Source organism: Dendropsophus ebraccatus, chromosome 11 (assembly GCF_027789765.1).
Source record: "Dendropsophus ebraccatus isolate aDenEbr1 chromosome 11, aDenEbr1.pat, whole genome shotgun sequence".
NCBI lineage: Eukaryota > Metazoa > Chordata > Amphibia > Anura > Hylidae > Dendropsophus > Dendropsophus ebraccatus.
Window position 1 is genome coordinate 2,397,932 of NC_091464.1, and position 16,955 is coordinate 2,414,886.

The window sequence follows — 16,955 nt, forward strand, 5'->3', positions numbered from 1 at the left end:
CAAAACCTGCTCCCAACCTGGAGACAAGAGCCGTGCTGTCTCTGGAAGAAGGCGGCCTGACTATCCTCACCGCCATGGTCTCCTCTGTCCTCCCCCTCCCTTCTGAGACACAGGTCACATGATCTCTGCTGTAACCCCACCCACCACTCCGGGGCAGTATAGGGGGAAAAAGACCTTGTTGTTTCAAGTTTCTGTAATGTATTGAGACCACATCATGTTACTATACAGGAACATCTATCATGTATAGTATAGTATATAGTATAGAACATAAAGGAGAAGCCGAGCATCAACCTCTCATTGACAAGTGATAGACCCAGTGGGGGAGATTTATCAGACATGGTGTAAAGTGACACTGGCTCAGTCGCCCCCGGCAGCCAATCAGATTCCACCTCTCATTCCTCACAGACTGTTTGGAAAATGAAAGGTGGAATCTGATTGGTTGCCGGGGGCGACTGAGCCAGTGTCACTTTACACCAGGGGTGGGGAACCTCCGGCCCGCAGGCCACATCCGGACCCTGAGACCTCCCGATGCGGCCCGCAGCTCCCCTGTGATGCGCGCCGCTCTGGAGGAGGAAGGAGCCGGCATACACAGCATCCTCCGGTGTCTGTGACAGCTGCCGGACACAGGAGGATGCTGTCTGTGCCGGCTTCTTCCCCAGCAGAGCGGCGCGTGTCTTCAGTCTCCTGCGGGCCGCGCGATGACGTCATTTCATCGCGCGCCGCCTGCAGGAGAAGACCGGCACAGAGGACCTGGGACAGCAGAGGACCTGGGACAGAAGAGGACATGGGCAGCGTGGGAGCGAAGGTAAGGTGAGTGGGATGTTTATTTTTTTTATTTGGGGGTTAACTAGGATCCCAGGGACATGCCAGATGGGGGTTAACTAGGCCACCAGGGACATGCCAGATGGGGGTTAACTAGGCCACCAGGGACATGCCAGATGGGGGTTAACTAGGCCACCAGGGACATGCCAGATGGGGGTTAACTAGGCCACCAGGGACATGCCTGATGGGGGTTAACTAGGCCACCAGGGACATGCCTGATGGGGGTTAACTAGGCCACCAGGGACATGACTGATGGGGGTTAACTAGGCCTACCAGAGGCATCACTGGGGGGGTTAACTAGACTACCAGGGACATGACTTGGGGGTTAACTACAATAGCAGGGGAACTAGGGGAACAATACTTTGCCTTGCCCCGGGTGCTGCAAACCCCCGCTACTAACTGCCGCACACGGTATGCGGCCCTCGAATGATTTTATTAATGCCCGACCGGCCCTCGACATGGAAAAGGTTCCCCACCCCTGCTTTACACCATGTTTGATAAATCGCCCCCAGTAAGTACACACGTTCTGTAGCGCTGTCCATAGCCACGGACCCATAACTATGGAGGGATCCAGTCACAAGTCTGCAATCCACAGGCCACGTCTTTATGCCATGTGATAAGACTGACATTTTATCCCTTCTTCCCCTCTAAGTGGTTACAACTCCATGTCAGGAACTGTACAGTCTTAAAGCACTTATCAGCTGCTGTATGTCCTGCAGGAAATGGTGTATTCTCTCTGACACAGTGGTCTCTGCTGCCACCTCTGTCCATGTCAGGAACTGTCCAAAGCAGCAGCAAATCCCCATAGAAAACCTCTCCTGCTCTGGACAGTTCCTGACATGAACAGAGGTGGCAGTAGCGAGCACTGTGACTGGAGAGAATACACCACTTCCTGCAGGACATCTAGCAGCTGTTAAGTACTGGATGACTGGAGATTTTTTTAATATAAGGGAATTACAAGTCTCTATAACTTTCTGACATCTGTTGATCTAACAGTGCTCCTTTGCTGGAGTTCCCCTTTAATATAATAGTGTTTCTTGGTGCATCAACCAGACTAAAATGTCTGTATTAGAGATGAAACCACATTTGGACCTTGGCACTGTGGACTGTACCTTCAACTGGAGAGGTCTTTAGCCTTCTGCAGATGCTGGTTACTCCGCCATAGTTTTCCCGTATGCGAGTCACTGCCTCTCCACTCCGCAGCTCCATCAGGTCCCGCAGCTCCTCCACGCTGCACCCAAAGTCCCCTTCATAGATCCCATCATTCACAGAATTGGGATGTTGTTCGGTGGAGTTGTTTGCCATTTTGCTGATGTTATTTTCTCAGCAGTCCACTAATCTTTTATTGTAGGTTCTTCTTCAGGGATCTTCTATCTTCTACGTTTGGGATCCCTTGGAATCTACACCATTCTTCTGTCACACACTCCCAATGAGGATGAAGAATAACAGGTGGAGGCGCATCTTACCAGGTCACCTACTAGCCGGTTCTGGTCTTCAAGACTCCAAATACAGGACAATGGGTGCTATGAAAGATAGAAGAGAGCGGTAAGTAGACTGTACACAACGTAAGAGGCAAAATGGCTGCTACATCATGTGACCTCTGTAAACAACAAAAATAAGAAAAAAATCAACCGTACATAATAGAAGGAATGAATGGTGACTACTGGGGGGGGGCACCTGAAACGCCACGACCGGATGTGGTGCATGAAACAGAGAGGTGTCTGTCTATAGCTCAGCCACAGTCACTATATAACGGCAGGGGAACCTTAAAGGGGTCAAATATACACGCAGCACAAGCAGTTAGTTTTGCTCACCTGTCGCCCCAGTCATCTGCAGGGGGTGTTAGCTCTGTACTTCCTGTTTAATCCGCTGCGGAGGACTACTAATCCCAGAATGCTGAGTTACTGGGTTCTAGGAGAGGATCATCCACCCATGCACGCACCAGTCCACATAGCCACCCACAAAGCCTGTTACTTATAGCCGCCATACTTCACTAACCATCTTACACAGTCAGTGGGATGAGAGACAAAGAGCCGCTAGGTAATAAGCTGCTGCTATAATGGGAGACGTTCTATGTCAGGATATTATAACAACAGCAGGGGACTGACAGAACAGGGCAAAGTAAGAGATGAACCTCTGTACCCCCCACCATCTCTAACCTGTCCCATATCCCGTCAATAGGGGGAAAGTTAACTGTTCCCAGACAACCTCTTTATCTTCAGTATAAGCTCGCTTTACTTGATGAATCCTGTCGAAGACTCATTCTTCCCCGACGACCTCTTTACTTTGGGCAAGTCTTGACAGTTTTGCCATAAAAACTTAATTCTTACTGTTCTTCATGTCCAAAGCCTCCTGCCCTGTTTTGGGACATCACCCCTCCCTGCGTATGAACAATCTACTAGGACATCTGGTCAGCACTCCAAGAGCCCGAATCCTGGCTCTCTGCCAGCAAACAATAAGGAGGTAAGAAGGATGGAGAATCCTCCAGCAATTCTGAGGTCATCAGATACTGAGCCTGTACTGTACTTATGTCTCCATCAGATACTGAGCCTGTACTGTACTTATGTCTCCATCAGATACTGAGCCTGTACTGTACTTATGTCTCCATCAGATACTGAGCCTGTACTGTACTTATGTCTCCATCAGATACTGAGCCTGTACTGTACTTATGTCTCCATCAGATACTCTCCTCAGCCTGTACTGTACTTATGTCTCCATCAGATACTCTCCTCAGCCTGTACTGTACTTATGTCTCCATCAGATACTCTCCTGTACTGTACTGTACTTATGTCTCCATCAGATACTCTCCTCAGCCTGTACTGTACTTATGTCTCCATCAGATACTCAGCCTGTACTGTACTTATGTCTCCATCAGATACTCTCCTCAGCCTGTACTGTACTTATGTCTCCATCAGATACTCTCCTCAGCCTGTACTGTACTTATGTCTCCATCAGATACTGAGCCTGTACTGTACTTATGTCTCCATCAGATACTCTCCTCAGCCTGTACTGTACTTATGTCTCCATCAGATACTCTCCTCAGCCTGTACTGTACTTATGTCTCCATCAGATACTCTCCTCAGCCTGTACTGTACTTATGTCTCCATCAGATACTCTCCTCAGCCTGTACTGTACTTATGTCTCCATCAGATACTCTCCTCAGCCTGTACTGTACTTATGTCTCCATCAGATACTGAGCCTGTATTGTACTTATGTCTCCATCAGATACTGAGCCTGTACTGTACTTATGTCTCCATCAGATACTGAGCCTGTACTGTACTTATGTCTCCATCAGATACTGAGCCTGTACTGTACTTATGTCTCCATCAGATACTCTCCTCAGCCTGTACTGTACTTATGTCTCCATCAGATACTCTCCTCAGCCTGTACTGTACTTATGTCTCCATCAGATACTCTCCTCAGCCTGTACTGTACTTATGTCTCCATCAGATACTCTCCTCAGCCTGTACTGTACTTATGTCTCCATCAGATACTGAGCCTGTACTGTACTTATGTCTCCATCAGATACTCTCCTCAGCCTGTACTGTACTTATGTCTCCATCAGATACTCTCCTCAGCCTGTACTGTACTTATGTCTCCATCAGATACTGAGCCTGTACTGTACTTATGTCTCCATCAGATACTCTCCTCAGCCTGTACTGTACTTATGTCTCCATCAGATACTCTCCTCAGCCTGTACTGTACTTATGTCTCCATCAGATACTCTCCTCAGCCTGTACTGTACTTATGTCTCCATCAGATACTCTCCTCAGCCTGTACTGTACTTATGTCTCCATCAGATACTCTCCTCAGCCTGTACTGTACTTATGTCTCCATCAGATACTCTCCTCAGCCTGTACTGTACTTATGTCTCCATCAGATACTCTCCTCAGCCTGTACTGTACTTATGTCTCCATCAGATACTCTCCTCAGCCTGTACTGTACTTATGTCTCCATCAGATACTCTCCTCAGCCTGTACTGTACTTATGTCTCCATCAGATACTCTCCTCAGCCTGTACTGTACTTATGTCTCCATCAGATACTCTCCTCAGCCTGTACTGTACTTATGTCTCCATCAGATACTCTCCTCAGCCTGTACTGTACTTATGTCTCCATCAGATACTCTCCTCAGCCTGTACTGTACTTATGTCTCCATCAGATACTCTCCTCAGCCTGTACTGTACTTATGTCTCCATCAGATACTCTCCTCAGCCTGTACTGTACTTATGTCTCCATCAGATACTCTCCTCGGCCTGTACTGTACTTATGTCTCCATCAGATACTGAGCCTGTACTGTACTTATGTCTCCATCAGATACTCTCCTCGGCCTGTACTGTACTTATGTCTCCATCAGATACTCAGCCTGTACTGTACTTATGTCTCCATCAGATACTCTCCTCAGCCTGTACTGTACTTATGTCTCCATCAGATACTCTCCTCAGCCTGTACTGTACTTATGTCTCCATCAGATACTCAGCCTGTACTGTACTTATGTCTCCATCAGATACTCTCCTCAGGCCTGTACTGTACTTATGTCTCCATCAGATACTCTCCTCAGCCTGTACTGTACTTATGTCTCCATCAGATACTCTCCTCAGCCTGTACTGTACTTATGTCTCCATCAGATACGTCAGCCTGTACTGTACTTATGTCTCCATCAGATACTCTCCTCAGCCTGTACTGTACTTATGTCTCCATCAGATACTCAGCCTGTACTGTACTTATGTCTCCATCAGATACTCAGCCTGTACTGTACTTATGTCTCCATCAGATACTCTCCTCAGCCTGTACTGTACTTAGTCTCCATCAGATACTCTCCTCAGCCTGTACTGTACTTATGTTCTCCATCAGATACTCTCCTCAGCCTGTACTGTACTTATGTCTCCATCAGATACTCTCCTCAGCCTGTACTGTACTTATGTCTCCATCAGATACTCTCCTCAGCCTGTACTGTACTTATGTCTCCATCAGATACTCCTCCTCGGCCTGTACTGTACTTATGTCTCCATCAGATACTCTCCTCAGCCTGTACTGTACTTATGTCTCCATCAGATACTCTCCTCAGCCTGTACTGTACTTATGGTCTCCATCAGATACTCTCCTCAGCCTGTATTGTACTTATGGCTCCATCAGATACTCTCCTCAGCCGTACTGTACTTATGTCTCCATCAGATACTCTCCTCAGCCTGTACTGTACTTATTGTCTCCATCAGATACTCAGCCTGTACTGTACTTATGTCTCCATCAGATACTCAGCCTTTACTGTACTTATGTCTCCATCAGATTACTCTCCTCGGCCTGTACTGTACTCAGTCTCCATCAGATACTCTCCTCAGCCTGTACTGTACTTATGTCTCCATCAGATACTCTCCTCAGCCTGTACTGTACTTATGTCTCCATCAGATACTCTCCTCGGCCTGTACTGTACTTATGTCTCCATCAGATACTGAGCCTGTACTGTACTTATGTCTCCATCAGATACTCTCCTCGGCCTGTACTGTACTTATGTCTCCATCAGATACTGAGCCTGTACTGTACTTAAGTCTCCATCAGATACTCTCCTCGGCCTGTACTGTACTTATGTCTCCATCAGATACTCAGCCTGTACTGTACTTATGTCTCCATCAGATACTCTCCTCAGCCTGTACTGTACTGATGTCTCCATCAGATACTCTCTCAGCCTGTACTGTACTTATGTCTCCATCAGATACTTCTCCTCGAGCCTGTACTGTACTTATGTCTCCATCAGATACTCTCCTAGCCTGTACTGTACTTATGTCTCCATCAGATACTCTCCCAGCCTGTACTGTACTTATGTCCCATCAGATACTCTCCTCGGCCTGTACTGTACTTATGTCTCCATCAGATACTCTCCTCCAGCCTGTACTGTACTTATGTCTCCATCAGATACTCTCCTCGGCCTGTACTGTACTTATGTCTCCATCAGATACTCTCCTCGCCTGTACTGTACTTATGTCTCCATCAGATACTGAGCCTGTACTTACTTATGTCTCCATCAGATACTGAGCCTGTACTGTACTTATGTCTCCATCAGATACTGAGCCTGTACTGTACTTATGTCTCCATCAGATACTCTCCTCAGCCTGTACTGTACTTATGTCTCCAGCAGATACTCTCCTCAGCCTGTACTGTACTTATGTCTCCATCAGATACTCTCCTCAGCCTGTACTGTACTTATGTCTCCATCAGATACTCTCCTCGGCCTGTACTGTACTTATGTCTCCATCAGATACTCTCCTCAGCCTGTACTGTACTTATGTCTCCATCAGATACTCAGCCTGTACTGTACTTATGTCTCCATCAGATACTCTCCTCAGCCTGTACGGTACTTATGTCTCCATCAGATACTGAGCCTGTACTGTACTTATGTCTCCATCAGATACTCTCCTCAGCCTGTACTGTACTTATGTCTCCATCAGATACTCTCCTGTACTGTACTTATGTCTCCATCAGATACTCTCCTCAGCCTGTACTGTACTTATGTCTCCATCAGATACTCTCCTCAGCCTGTACTGTACTTATGTCTCCATCAGATACTCTCCTCAGCCTGTACTGTACTTATGTCTCCATCAGATACTCTCCTCAGCCTGTACTGTACTTATGTCTCCATCAGATACTGAGCCTGTACTGTACTTATGTCTCCATCAGATACTCTCCTGTACTGTACTTATGTCTCCATCAGATACTCTCCTCAGCCTGTACTGTACTTATGTCTCCATCAGATACTCAGCCTGTACTGTACTTATGTCTCCATCAGATACTCTCCTCAGCCTGTACTGTACTTATGTCTCCATCAGATACTCAGCCTGTACTGTACTTATGTCTCCATCAGATACTGAGCCTGTACTGTACTTATGTCTCCATCAGATACTCTCCTCAGCCTGTACTGTACTTATGTCTCCATCAGATACTCTCCTCAGCCTGTACTGTACTTATGTCTCCATCAGATACTCTCCTCAGCCTGTACTGTACTTATGTCTCCATCAGATACTCTCCTCAGCCTGTACTGTACTTATGTCTCCATCAGATACTCTCCTCAGCCTGTACTGTACTTATGTCTCCATCAGATACTCTCCTCAGCCTGTACTGTACTTATGTCTCCATCAGATACTGAGCCTGTACTGTACTTATGTCTCCATCAGATACTCTCCTCAGCCTGTACTGTACTTATGTCTCCATCAGATACTCTCCTCGGCCTGTACTGTACTTATGTCTCCATCAGATACTCAGCCTGTACTGTACTTATGTCTCCATCAGATACTCTCCTCAGCCTGTACTGTACTTATGTCTCCATCAGATACTCTCCTCAGCCTGTACTGTACTTATGTCTCCATCAGATACTCTCCTCAGCCTGTACTGTACTTATGTCTCCATCAGATACTCTCCTCGGCCTGTACTGTACTTATGTCTCCATCAGATACTCAGCCTGTACTGTACTTATGTCTCCATCAGATACTCTCCTCGGCCTGTACTGTACTTATGTCTCCATCAGATACTCAGCCTGTACTGTACTTATGTCTCCATCAGATACTCTCCTCAGCCTGTACTGTACTTATGTCTCCATCAGATACTCTCCTCAGCCTGTACTGTACTTATGTCTCCATCAGATACTCTCCTCGGCCTGTACTGTACTTATGTCTCCATCAGATACTCTCCTCAGCCTGTACTGTACTTATGTCTCCATCAGATACTGAGCCTGTACTGTACTTATGTCTCCATCAGATACTCTCCTCAGCCTGTACTGTACTTATGTCTCCATCAGATACTCTCCTCGGCCTGTACTGTACTTATGTCTCCATCAGATACTCTCCTCAGCCTGTACTGTACTTATGTCTCCATCAGATACTCTCCTCGGCCTGTACTGTACTTATGTCTCCATCAGATACTCAGCCTGTACTGTACTTATGTCTCCATCAGATACTCTCCTCAGCCTGTACTGTACTTATGTCTCCATCAGATACTCTCCTCAGCCTGTACTGTACTTATGTCTCCATCAGATACTCTCCTCAGCCTGTACTGTACTTATGTCTCCATCAGATACTCTCCTCAGCCTGTACTGTACTTATGTCTCCATCAGATACTCTCCTCGGCCTGTACTGTACTTATGTCTCCATCAGATACTGAGCCTGTACTGTACTTATGTCTCCATCAGATACTCTCCTCGGCCTGTACTGTACTTATGTCTCCATCAGATACTCAGCCTGTACTGTACTTATGTCTCCATCAGATACTCTCCTCAGCCTGTACTGTACTTATGTCTCCATCAGATACTCTCCTCAGCCTGTACTGTACTTATGTCTCCATCAGATACTCTCCTCAGCCTGTACTGTACTTATGTCTCCATCAGATACTGAGCCTGTACTGTACTTATGTCTCCATCAGATACTCTCCTCAGCCTGTACTGTACTTATGTCTCCATCAGATACTCTCCTCAGCCTGTACTGTACTTATGTCTCCATCAGATACTCTCCTCAGCCTGTACTGTACTTATGTCTCCATCAGATACTCTCCTCGGCCTGTACTGTACTTATGTCTCCATCAGATACTCAGCCTGTACTGTACTTATGTCTCCATCAGATACTCTCCTCAGCCTGTACTGTACTTATGTCTCCATCAGATACTCTCCTCAGCCTGTACTGTACTTATGTCTCCATCAGATACTCTCCTCAGCCTGTACTGTACTTATGTCTCCATCAGATACTCTCCTCGGCCTGTACTGTACTTATGTCTCCATCAGATACTCTCCTCAGCCTGTACTGTACTTATGTCTCCATCAGATACTCTCCTCGGCCTGTACTGTACTTATGTCTCCATCAGATACTCTCCTCAGCCTGTACTGTACTTATGTCTCCATCAGATACTCTCCTCAGCCTGTACTGTACTTATGTCTCCATCAGATACTCAGCCTGTACTGTACTTATGTCTCCATCAGATACTCAGCCTGTACTGTACTTATGTCTCCATCAGATACTCTCCTCAGCCTGTACTGTACTTATGTCTCCATCAGATACTCAGCCTGTACTGTACTTATGTCTCCATCAGATACTCAGCCTGTACTGTACTTATGTCTCCATCAGATACTCTCCTCAGCCTGTACTTATGTCTCCATCAGATACTCTCCTCAGCCTGTACTGTACTTATGTCTCCATCAGATACTCTCCTCAGCCTGTACTGTACTTATGTCTCCATCAGATACTCTCCTCAGCCTGTACTGTACTTATGTCTCCATCAGATACTCTCCTCAGCCTGTACTGTACTTATGTCTCCATCAGATACTCTCCTCAGCCTGTACTGTACTTATGTCTCCATCAGATACTCTCCTCAGCCTGTACTGTACTTATGTCTCCATCAGATACTCAGCCTGTACTGTACTTATGTCTCCATCAGATACTCTCCTCAGCCTGTACTGTACTTATGTCTCCATCAGATACTCAGCCTGTACTGTACTTATGTCTCCATCAGATACTCTCCTCAGCCTGTACTGTACTTATGTCTCCATCAGATACTCTCCTCAGCCTGTACTGTACTTATGTCTCCATCAGATACTGAGCCTGTACTGTACTTATGTCTCCATCAGATACTCTCCTCAGCCTGTACTGTACTTATGTCTCCATCAGATACTCTCCTCAGCCTGTACTGTACTTATGTCTCCATCAGATACTCTCCTCAGCCTGTACTGTACTTATGTCTCCATCAGATACTCTCCTCAGCCTGTACTGTACTTATGTCTCCATCAGATACTCAGCCTGTACTGTACTTATGTCTCCATCAGATACTCTCCTCAGCCTGTACTGTACTTATGTCTCCATCAGATACTCTCCTCGGCCTGTACTGTACTTATGTCTCCATCAGATACTCTCCTCGGCCTGTACTGTACTTATGTCTCCATCAGATACTCAGCCTGTACTGTACTTATGTCTCCATCAGATACTCTCCTCAGCCTGTACTTATGTCTCCATCAGATACTCTCCTCAGCCTGTACTGTACTTATGTCTCCATCAGATACTCTCCTCAGCCTGTACTGTACTTATGTCTCCATCAGATACTCTCCTCAGCCTGTACTGTACTTATGTCTCCATCAGATACTCTCCTCAGCCTGTACTTATGTCTCCATCAGATACTCTCCTCAGCCTGTACTGTACTTATGTCTCCATCAGATACTCTCCTCAGCCTGTACTGTACTTATGTCTCCATCAGATACTCAGCCTGTACTGTACTTATGTCTCCATCAGATACTCTCCTCAGCCTGTACTGTACTTATGTCTCCATCAGATACTCTCCTCAGCCTGTACTGTACTTATGTCTCCATCAGATACTCTCCTCAGCCTGTACTGTACTTATGTCTCCATCAGATACTCTCCTCAGCCTGTACTGTACTTATGTCTCCATCAGATACTCAGCCTGTACTGTACTTATGTCTCCATCAGATACTCTCCTCAGCCTGTACTGTACTTATGTCTCCATCAGATACTCTCCTCAGCCTGTACTGTACTTATGTCTCCATCAGATACTCTCCTCAGCCTGTACTGTACTTATGTCTCCATCAGATACTCTCCTCAGCCTGTACTGTACTTATGTCTCCATCAGATACTCTCCTCAGCCTGTACTGTACTTATGTCTCCATCAGATACTCTCCTCAGCCTGTACTGTACTTATGTCTCCATCAGATACTCTCCTCGGCCTGTACTGTACTTATGTCTCCATCAGATACTCTCCTCAGCCTGTACTGTACTTATGTCTCCATCAGATACTCTCCTCAGCCTGTACTGTACTTATGTCTCCATCAGATACTCTCCTCAGCCTGTACTGTACTTATGTCTCCATCAGATACTCTCCTCAGCCTGTACTGTACTTATGTCTCCATCAGATACTCTCCTCAGCCTGTACTGTACTTATGTCTCCATCAGATACTGAGCCTGTACTGTACTTATGTCTCCATCAGATACTCTCCTCAGCCTGTACTGTACTTATGTCTCCATCAGATACTCTCCTGTACTGTACTTATGTCTCCATCAGATACTCTCCTCGGCCTGTACTGTACTTATGTCTCCATCAGATACTCAGCCTGTACTGTACTTATGTCTCCATCAGATACTCTCCTCAGCCTGTACTGTACTTATGTCTCCATCAGATACTCTCCTCGGCCTGTACTGTACTTATGTCTCCATCAGATACTGAGCCTGTACTGTACTTATGTCTCCATCAGATACTCTCCTCAGCCTGTACTGTACTTATGTCTCCATCAGATACTCTCCTCAGCCTGTACTGTACTTATGTCTCCATCAGATACTCTCCTCAGCCTGTACTGTACTTATGTCTCCATCAGATACTCTCCTCAGGCCTGTACTGTACTTATGTCTCCATCAGATACTCTCCTCAGCCTGTACTGTACTTATGTCTCCATCAGATACTCTCCTCAGCCTGTACTGTACTTATGTCTCCATCAGATACTCTCCTCGGCCTGTACTGTACTTATGTCTCCATCAGATACTCTCCTCAGCCTGTACTGTACTTATGTCTCCATCAGATACTCAGCCTGTACTGTACTTATGTCTCCATCAGATACTCTCCTCAGCCTGTACTGTACTTATGTCTCCATCAGATACTCTCCTCAGCCTGTACTGTACTTATGTCTCCATCAGATACTCTCCTCAGCCTGTACTGTACTTATGTCTCCATCAGATACTCTCAGCCTGTACTGTACTTATGTCTCCATCAGATACTCTCCTCAGCCTGTACTGTACTTATGTCTCCATCAGATACTCTCCTCAGCCTGTACTGTACTTATGTCTCCATCAGATACTCTCCTCAGCCTGTACTGTACTTATGTCTCCATCAGATACTCTCCTCAGCCTGTACTGTACTTATGTCTCCATCAGATACTCAGCCTGTACTGTACTTATGTCTCCATCAGATACTCTCCTCAGCCTGTACTGTACTTATGTCTCCATCAGATACTCTCCTCAGCCTGTACTGTACTTATGTCTCCATCAGATACTCTCCTCAGCCTGTACTGTACTTATGTCTCCATCAGATACTCTCCTCAGCCTGTACTGTACTTATGTCTCCATCAGATACTCTCCTCAGCCTGTACTGTACTTATGTCTCCATCAGATACTCTCCTCAGCCTGTACTGTACTTATGTCTCCATCAGATACTCTAGCCTGTACTGTACTTATGTCTCCATCAGATACTCTCCTCAGCCTGTACTGTACTTATGTCTCCATCAGATACTCTCCTCAGCCTGTACTGTACTTATGTCTCCATCAGATACTCTCCTCAGCCTGTACTGTACTTATGTCTCCATCAGATACTCTCCTCAGCCTGTACTGTACTTATGTCTCCATCAGATACTCTCCAGCCTGTACTGTACTTATGTCTCCATCAGATACTGAGCCTGTACTGTACTTATGTCTCCATCAGATACTCTCCTCAGCCTGTACTGTACTTATGTCTCCATCAGATACTCTCCTCAGCCTGTACTGTACTTATGTCTCCATCAGATACTCTCCTCAGCCTGTACTGTACTTATGTCTCCATCAGATACTCTCCTCAGCCTGTACTGTACTTATGTCTCCATCAGATACTCGGCCTGTACTGTACTTATGTCTCCATCAGATACTCTCCTCGGCCTGTACTGTACTTATGTCTCCATCAGATACTCTCCTCAGCCTGTACTGTACTTATGTCTCCATCAGATACTCTCCTCAGCCTGTACTGTACTTATGTCTCCATCAGATACTCTCCTCAGCCTGTACTGTACTTATGTCTCCATCAGATACTCTCCTCAGCCTGTACTGTACTTATGTCTCCATCAGATACTCTCCTCGGCCTGTACTGTACTTATGTCTCCATCAGATACTCAGCCTGTACTGTACTTATGTCTCCATCAGATACTCTCCTCAGCCTGTACTGTACTTATGTCTCCATCAGATACTCTCCTCCGCCTGTACTGTACTTATGTCTCCATCAGATACTCTCCTCAGCCTGTACTGTACTTATGTCTCCATCAGATACTCTCCTCGGCCTGTACTGTACTTATGTCTCCATCAGATACTCTCCTCGGCCTGTACTGTACTTATGTCTCCATCAGATACTCTCCTCGGCCTGTACTGTACTTATGTCTCCATCAGATACTCTCCTCAGGCCTGTACTGTACTTATGTCTCCATCAGATACTCTCCTCAGCCTGTACTGTACTTATGTCTCCATCAGATACTGAGCCTGTACTGTACTTATGTCTCCATCAGATACTCTCCTCAGCCTGTACTGTACTTATGTCTCCATCAGATACTCTCCTCAGCCTGTACTGTACTTATGTCTCCATCAGATACTCTCCTCAGCCTGTACTGTACTTATGTCTCCATCAGATACTCTCCTCAGCCTGTACTGTACTTATGTCTCCATCAGATACTCTCCTCAGCCTGTACTGTACTTATGTCTCCATCAGATACTCTCCTAAGCCTGTACTGTACTTATGTCTCCATCAGATACTCTCCTCAGCCTGTACTGTACTTATGTCTCCATCAGATACTCAGCCTGTACTGTACTTATGTCTCCATCAGATACTCTCCTCAGCCTGTACTGTACTTATGTCTCCATCAGATACTCTCCTCAGCCTGTACTGTACTTATGTCTCCATCAGATACTCTCCTCAGCCTGTACTGTACTTATGTCTCCATCAGATACTGAGCCTGTACTGTACTTATGTCTCCATCAGATACTCTCCTCAGCCTGTACTGTACTTATGTCTCCATCAGATACTCGGCCTGTACTGTACTTATGTCTCCATCAGATACTCTCCTCGGCCTGTACTGTACTTATGTCTCCATCAGATACTCTCCTCAGCCTGTACTGTACTTATGTCTCCATCAGATACTCTCCTCGGCCTGTACTGTACTTATGTCTCCATCAGATACTCTCCTCAGCCTGTACTGTACTTATGTCTCCATCAGATACTCTCCTCAGCCTGTACTGTACTTATGTCTCCATCAGATACTCTCCTCAGCCTGTACTGTACTTATGTCTCCATCAGATACTCTCCTCAGCCTGTACTGTACTTATGTCTCCATCAGATACTCTCCTCGGCCTGTACTGTACTTATGTCTCCATCAGATACTCTCCTCAGCCTGTACTGTACTTATGTCTCCATCAGATACTCTCCTCAGCCTGTACTGTACTTATGTCTCCATCAGATACTCTCCTCAGCCTGTACTGTACTTATGTCTCCATCAGATACTCTCCTCAGCCTGTACTGTACTTATGTCTCCATCAGATACTCTCCTCAGCCTGTACTGTACTTATGTCTCCATCAGATACTCTCCTCAGCCTGTACTGTACTTATGTCTCCATCAGATACTCTCCTCGGCCTGTACTGTACTTATGTCTCCATCAGATACTCAGCCTGTACTGTACTTATGTCTCCATCAGATACTCTCCTCGGCCTGTACTGTACTTATGTCTCCATCAGATACTGAGCCTGTACTGTACTTATGTCTCCATCAGATACTCTCCTCAGCCTGTACTGTACTTATGTCTCCATCAGATACTCTCCTCAGCCTGTACTGTACTTATGTCTCCATCAGATACTCAGCCTGTACTGTACTTATGTCTCCATCAGATACTCTCCTCAGCCTGTACTGTACTTATGTCTCCATCAGATACTCTCCTCAGCCTGTACTGTACTTATGTCTCCATCAGATACTCTCCTCAGCCTGTACTGTACTTATGTCTCCATCAGATACTCTCCTCAGCCTGTACTGTACTTATGTCTCCATCAGATACTCTCCTCAGCCTGTACTGTACTTATGTCTCCATCAGATACTCAGCCTGTACTGTACTTATGTCTCCATCAGATACTCTCCTCAGCCTGTACTGTACTTATGTCTCCATCAGATACTCTCCTCAGCCTGTACTGTACTTATGTCTCCATCAGATACTCTCCTCAGCCTGTACTGTACTTATGTCTCCATCAGATACTCTCCTCAGCCTGTACTGTACTTATGTCTCCATCAGATACTCAGCCTGTACTGTACTTATGTCTCCATCAGATACTCTCCTCAGCCTGTACTGTACTTATGTCTCCATCAGATACTCTCCTCAGCCTGTACTGTACTTATGTCTCCATCAGATACTCAGCCTGTACTGTACTTATGTCTCCATCAGATACTCTCCTCAGCCTGTACTGTACTTATGTCTCCATCAGATACTCTCCTCAGCCTGTACTGTACTTATGTCTCCATCAGATACTCTCCTCAGCCTGTACTGTACTTATGTCTCCATCAGATACTGAGCCTGTACTGTACTTGTCTCCATCAGATACTCTCCTCAGCCTGTACTGTACTTATGTCTCCATCAGATACTCTCCTCAGCCTGTACTGTACTTATGTCTCCATCAGATACTCTCCTCAGCCTGTACTGTACTTATGTCTCCATCAGATACTCTCCTCAGCCTGTACTGTACTTATGTCTCCATCAGATACTCTCCTCAGCCTGTACTGTACTTATGTCTCCATCAGATACTCTCCTCAGCCTGTACTGTACTTATGTCTCCATCAGATACTCTCCTCAGCCTGTACTGTACTTATGTCTCCATCAGATACTCAGCCTGTACTGTACTTATGTCTCCATCAGATACTCTCCTCAGCCTGTACTGTACTTATGTCTCCATCAGATACTCTCCTCAGCCTGTACTGTACTTATGTCTCCATCAGATACTCAGCCTGTACTGTACTTATGTCTCCATCAGATACTCTCCTCAGCCTGTACTGTACTTATGTCTCCATCAGATACTCTCCTCAGCCTGTACTGTACTTATGTCTCCATCAGATACTCTCCTCAGCCTGTACTGTACTTATGTCTCCATCAGATACTCGGCCTGTACTGTACTTATGTCTCCATCAGATACTCAGCCTGTACTGTACTTATGTCTCCATCAGATACTCTCCTCAGCCTGTACTGTACTTATGTCTCCATCAGATACTCAGCCTGTACTGTACTTATGTCTCCATCAGATACTCGGCCTGTACTGTACTTATGTCTCCATCAGATACTCTCCTCGGCCTGTACTGTACTTATGTCTCCATCAGATACTCAGCCTGTACTGTACTTAT

At 45.9% G+C, this 16,955-nt stretch overlaps 1 protein-coding gene across 6 annotated transcripts in view; it reads right to left on the reverse strand.

Annotated features, from left to right (window-relative positions):
• ATP2B4 (ATPase plasma membrane Ca2+ transporting 4) overlaps positions 1-16,955 on the reverse strand; it is a 160,742-nt gene that overhangs the window by 86,718 nt on the left and 57,069 nt on the right. For all 6 annotated transcript variants that reach the window (XM_069944401.1, XM_069944398.1, XM_069944396.1 and 3 more), the window contains exon 2: positions 1,935-2,345. In XM_069944401.1, the coding sequence (XP_069800502.1) occupies positions 1,935-2,127 (193 nt within the window). In that variant the 5' untranslated portion in view covers positions 2,128-2,345. The remainder of the gene's footprint in view (positions 1-1,934; positions 2,346-16,955) is intronic.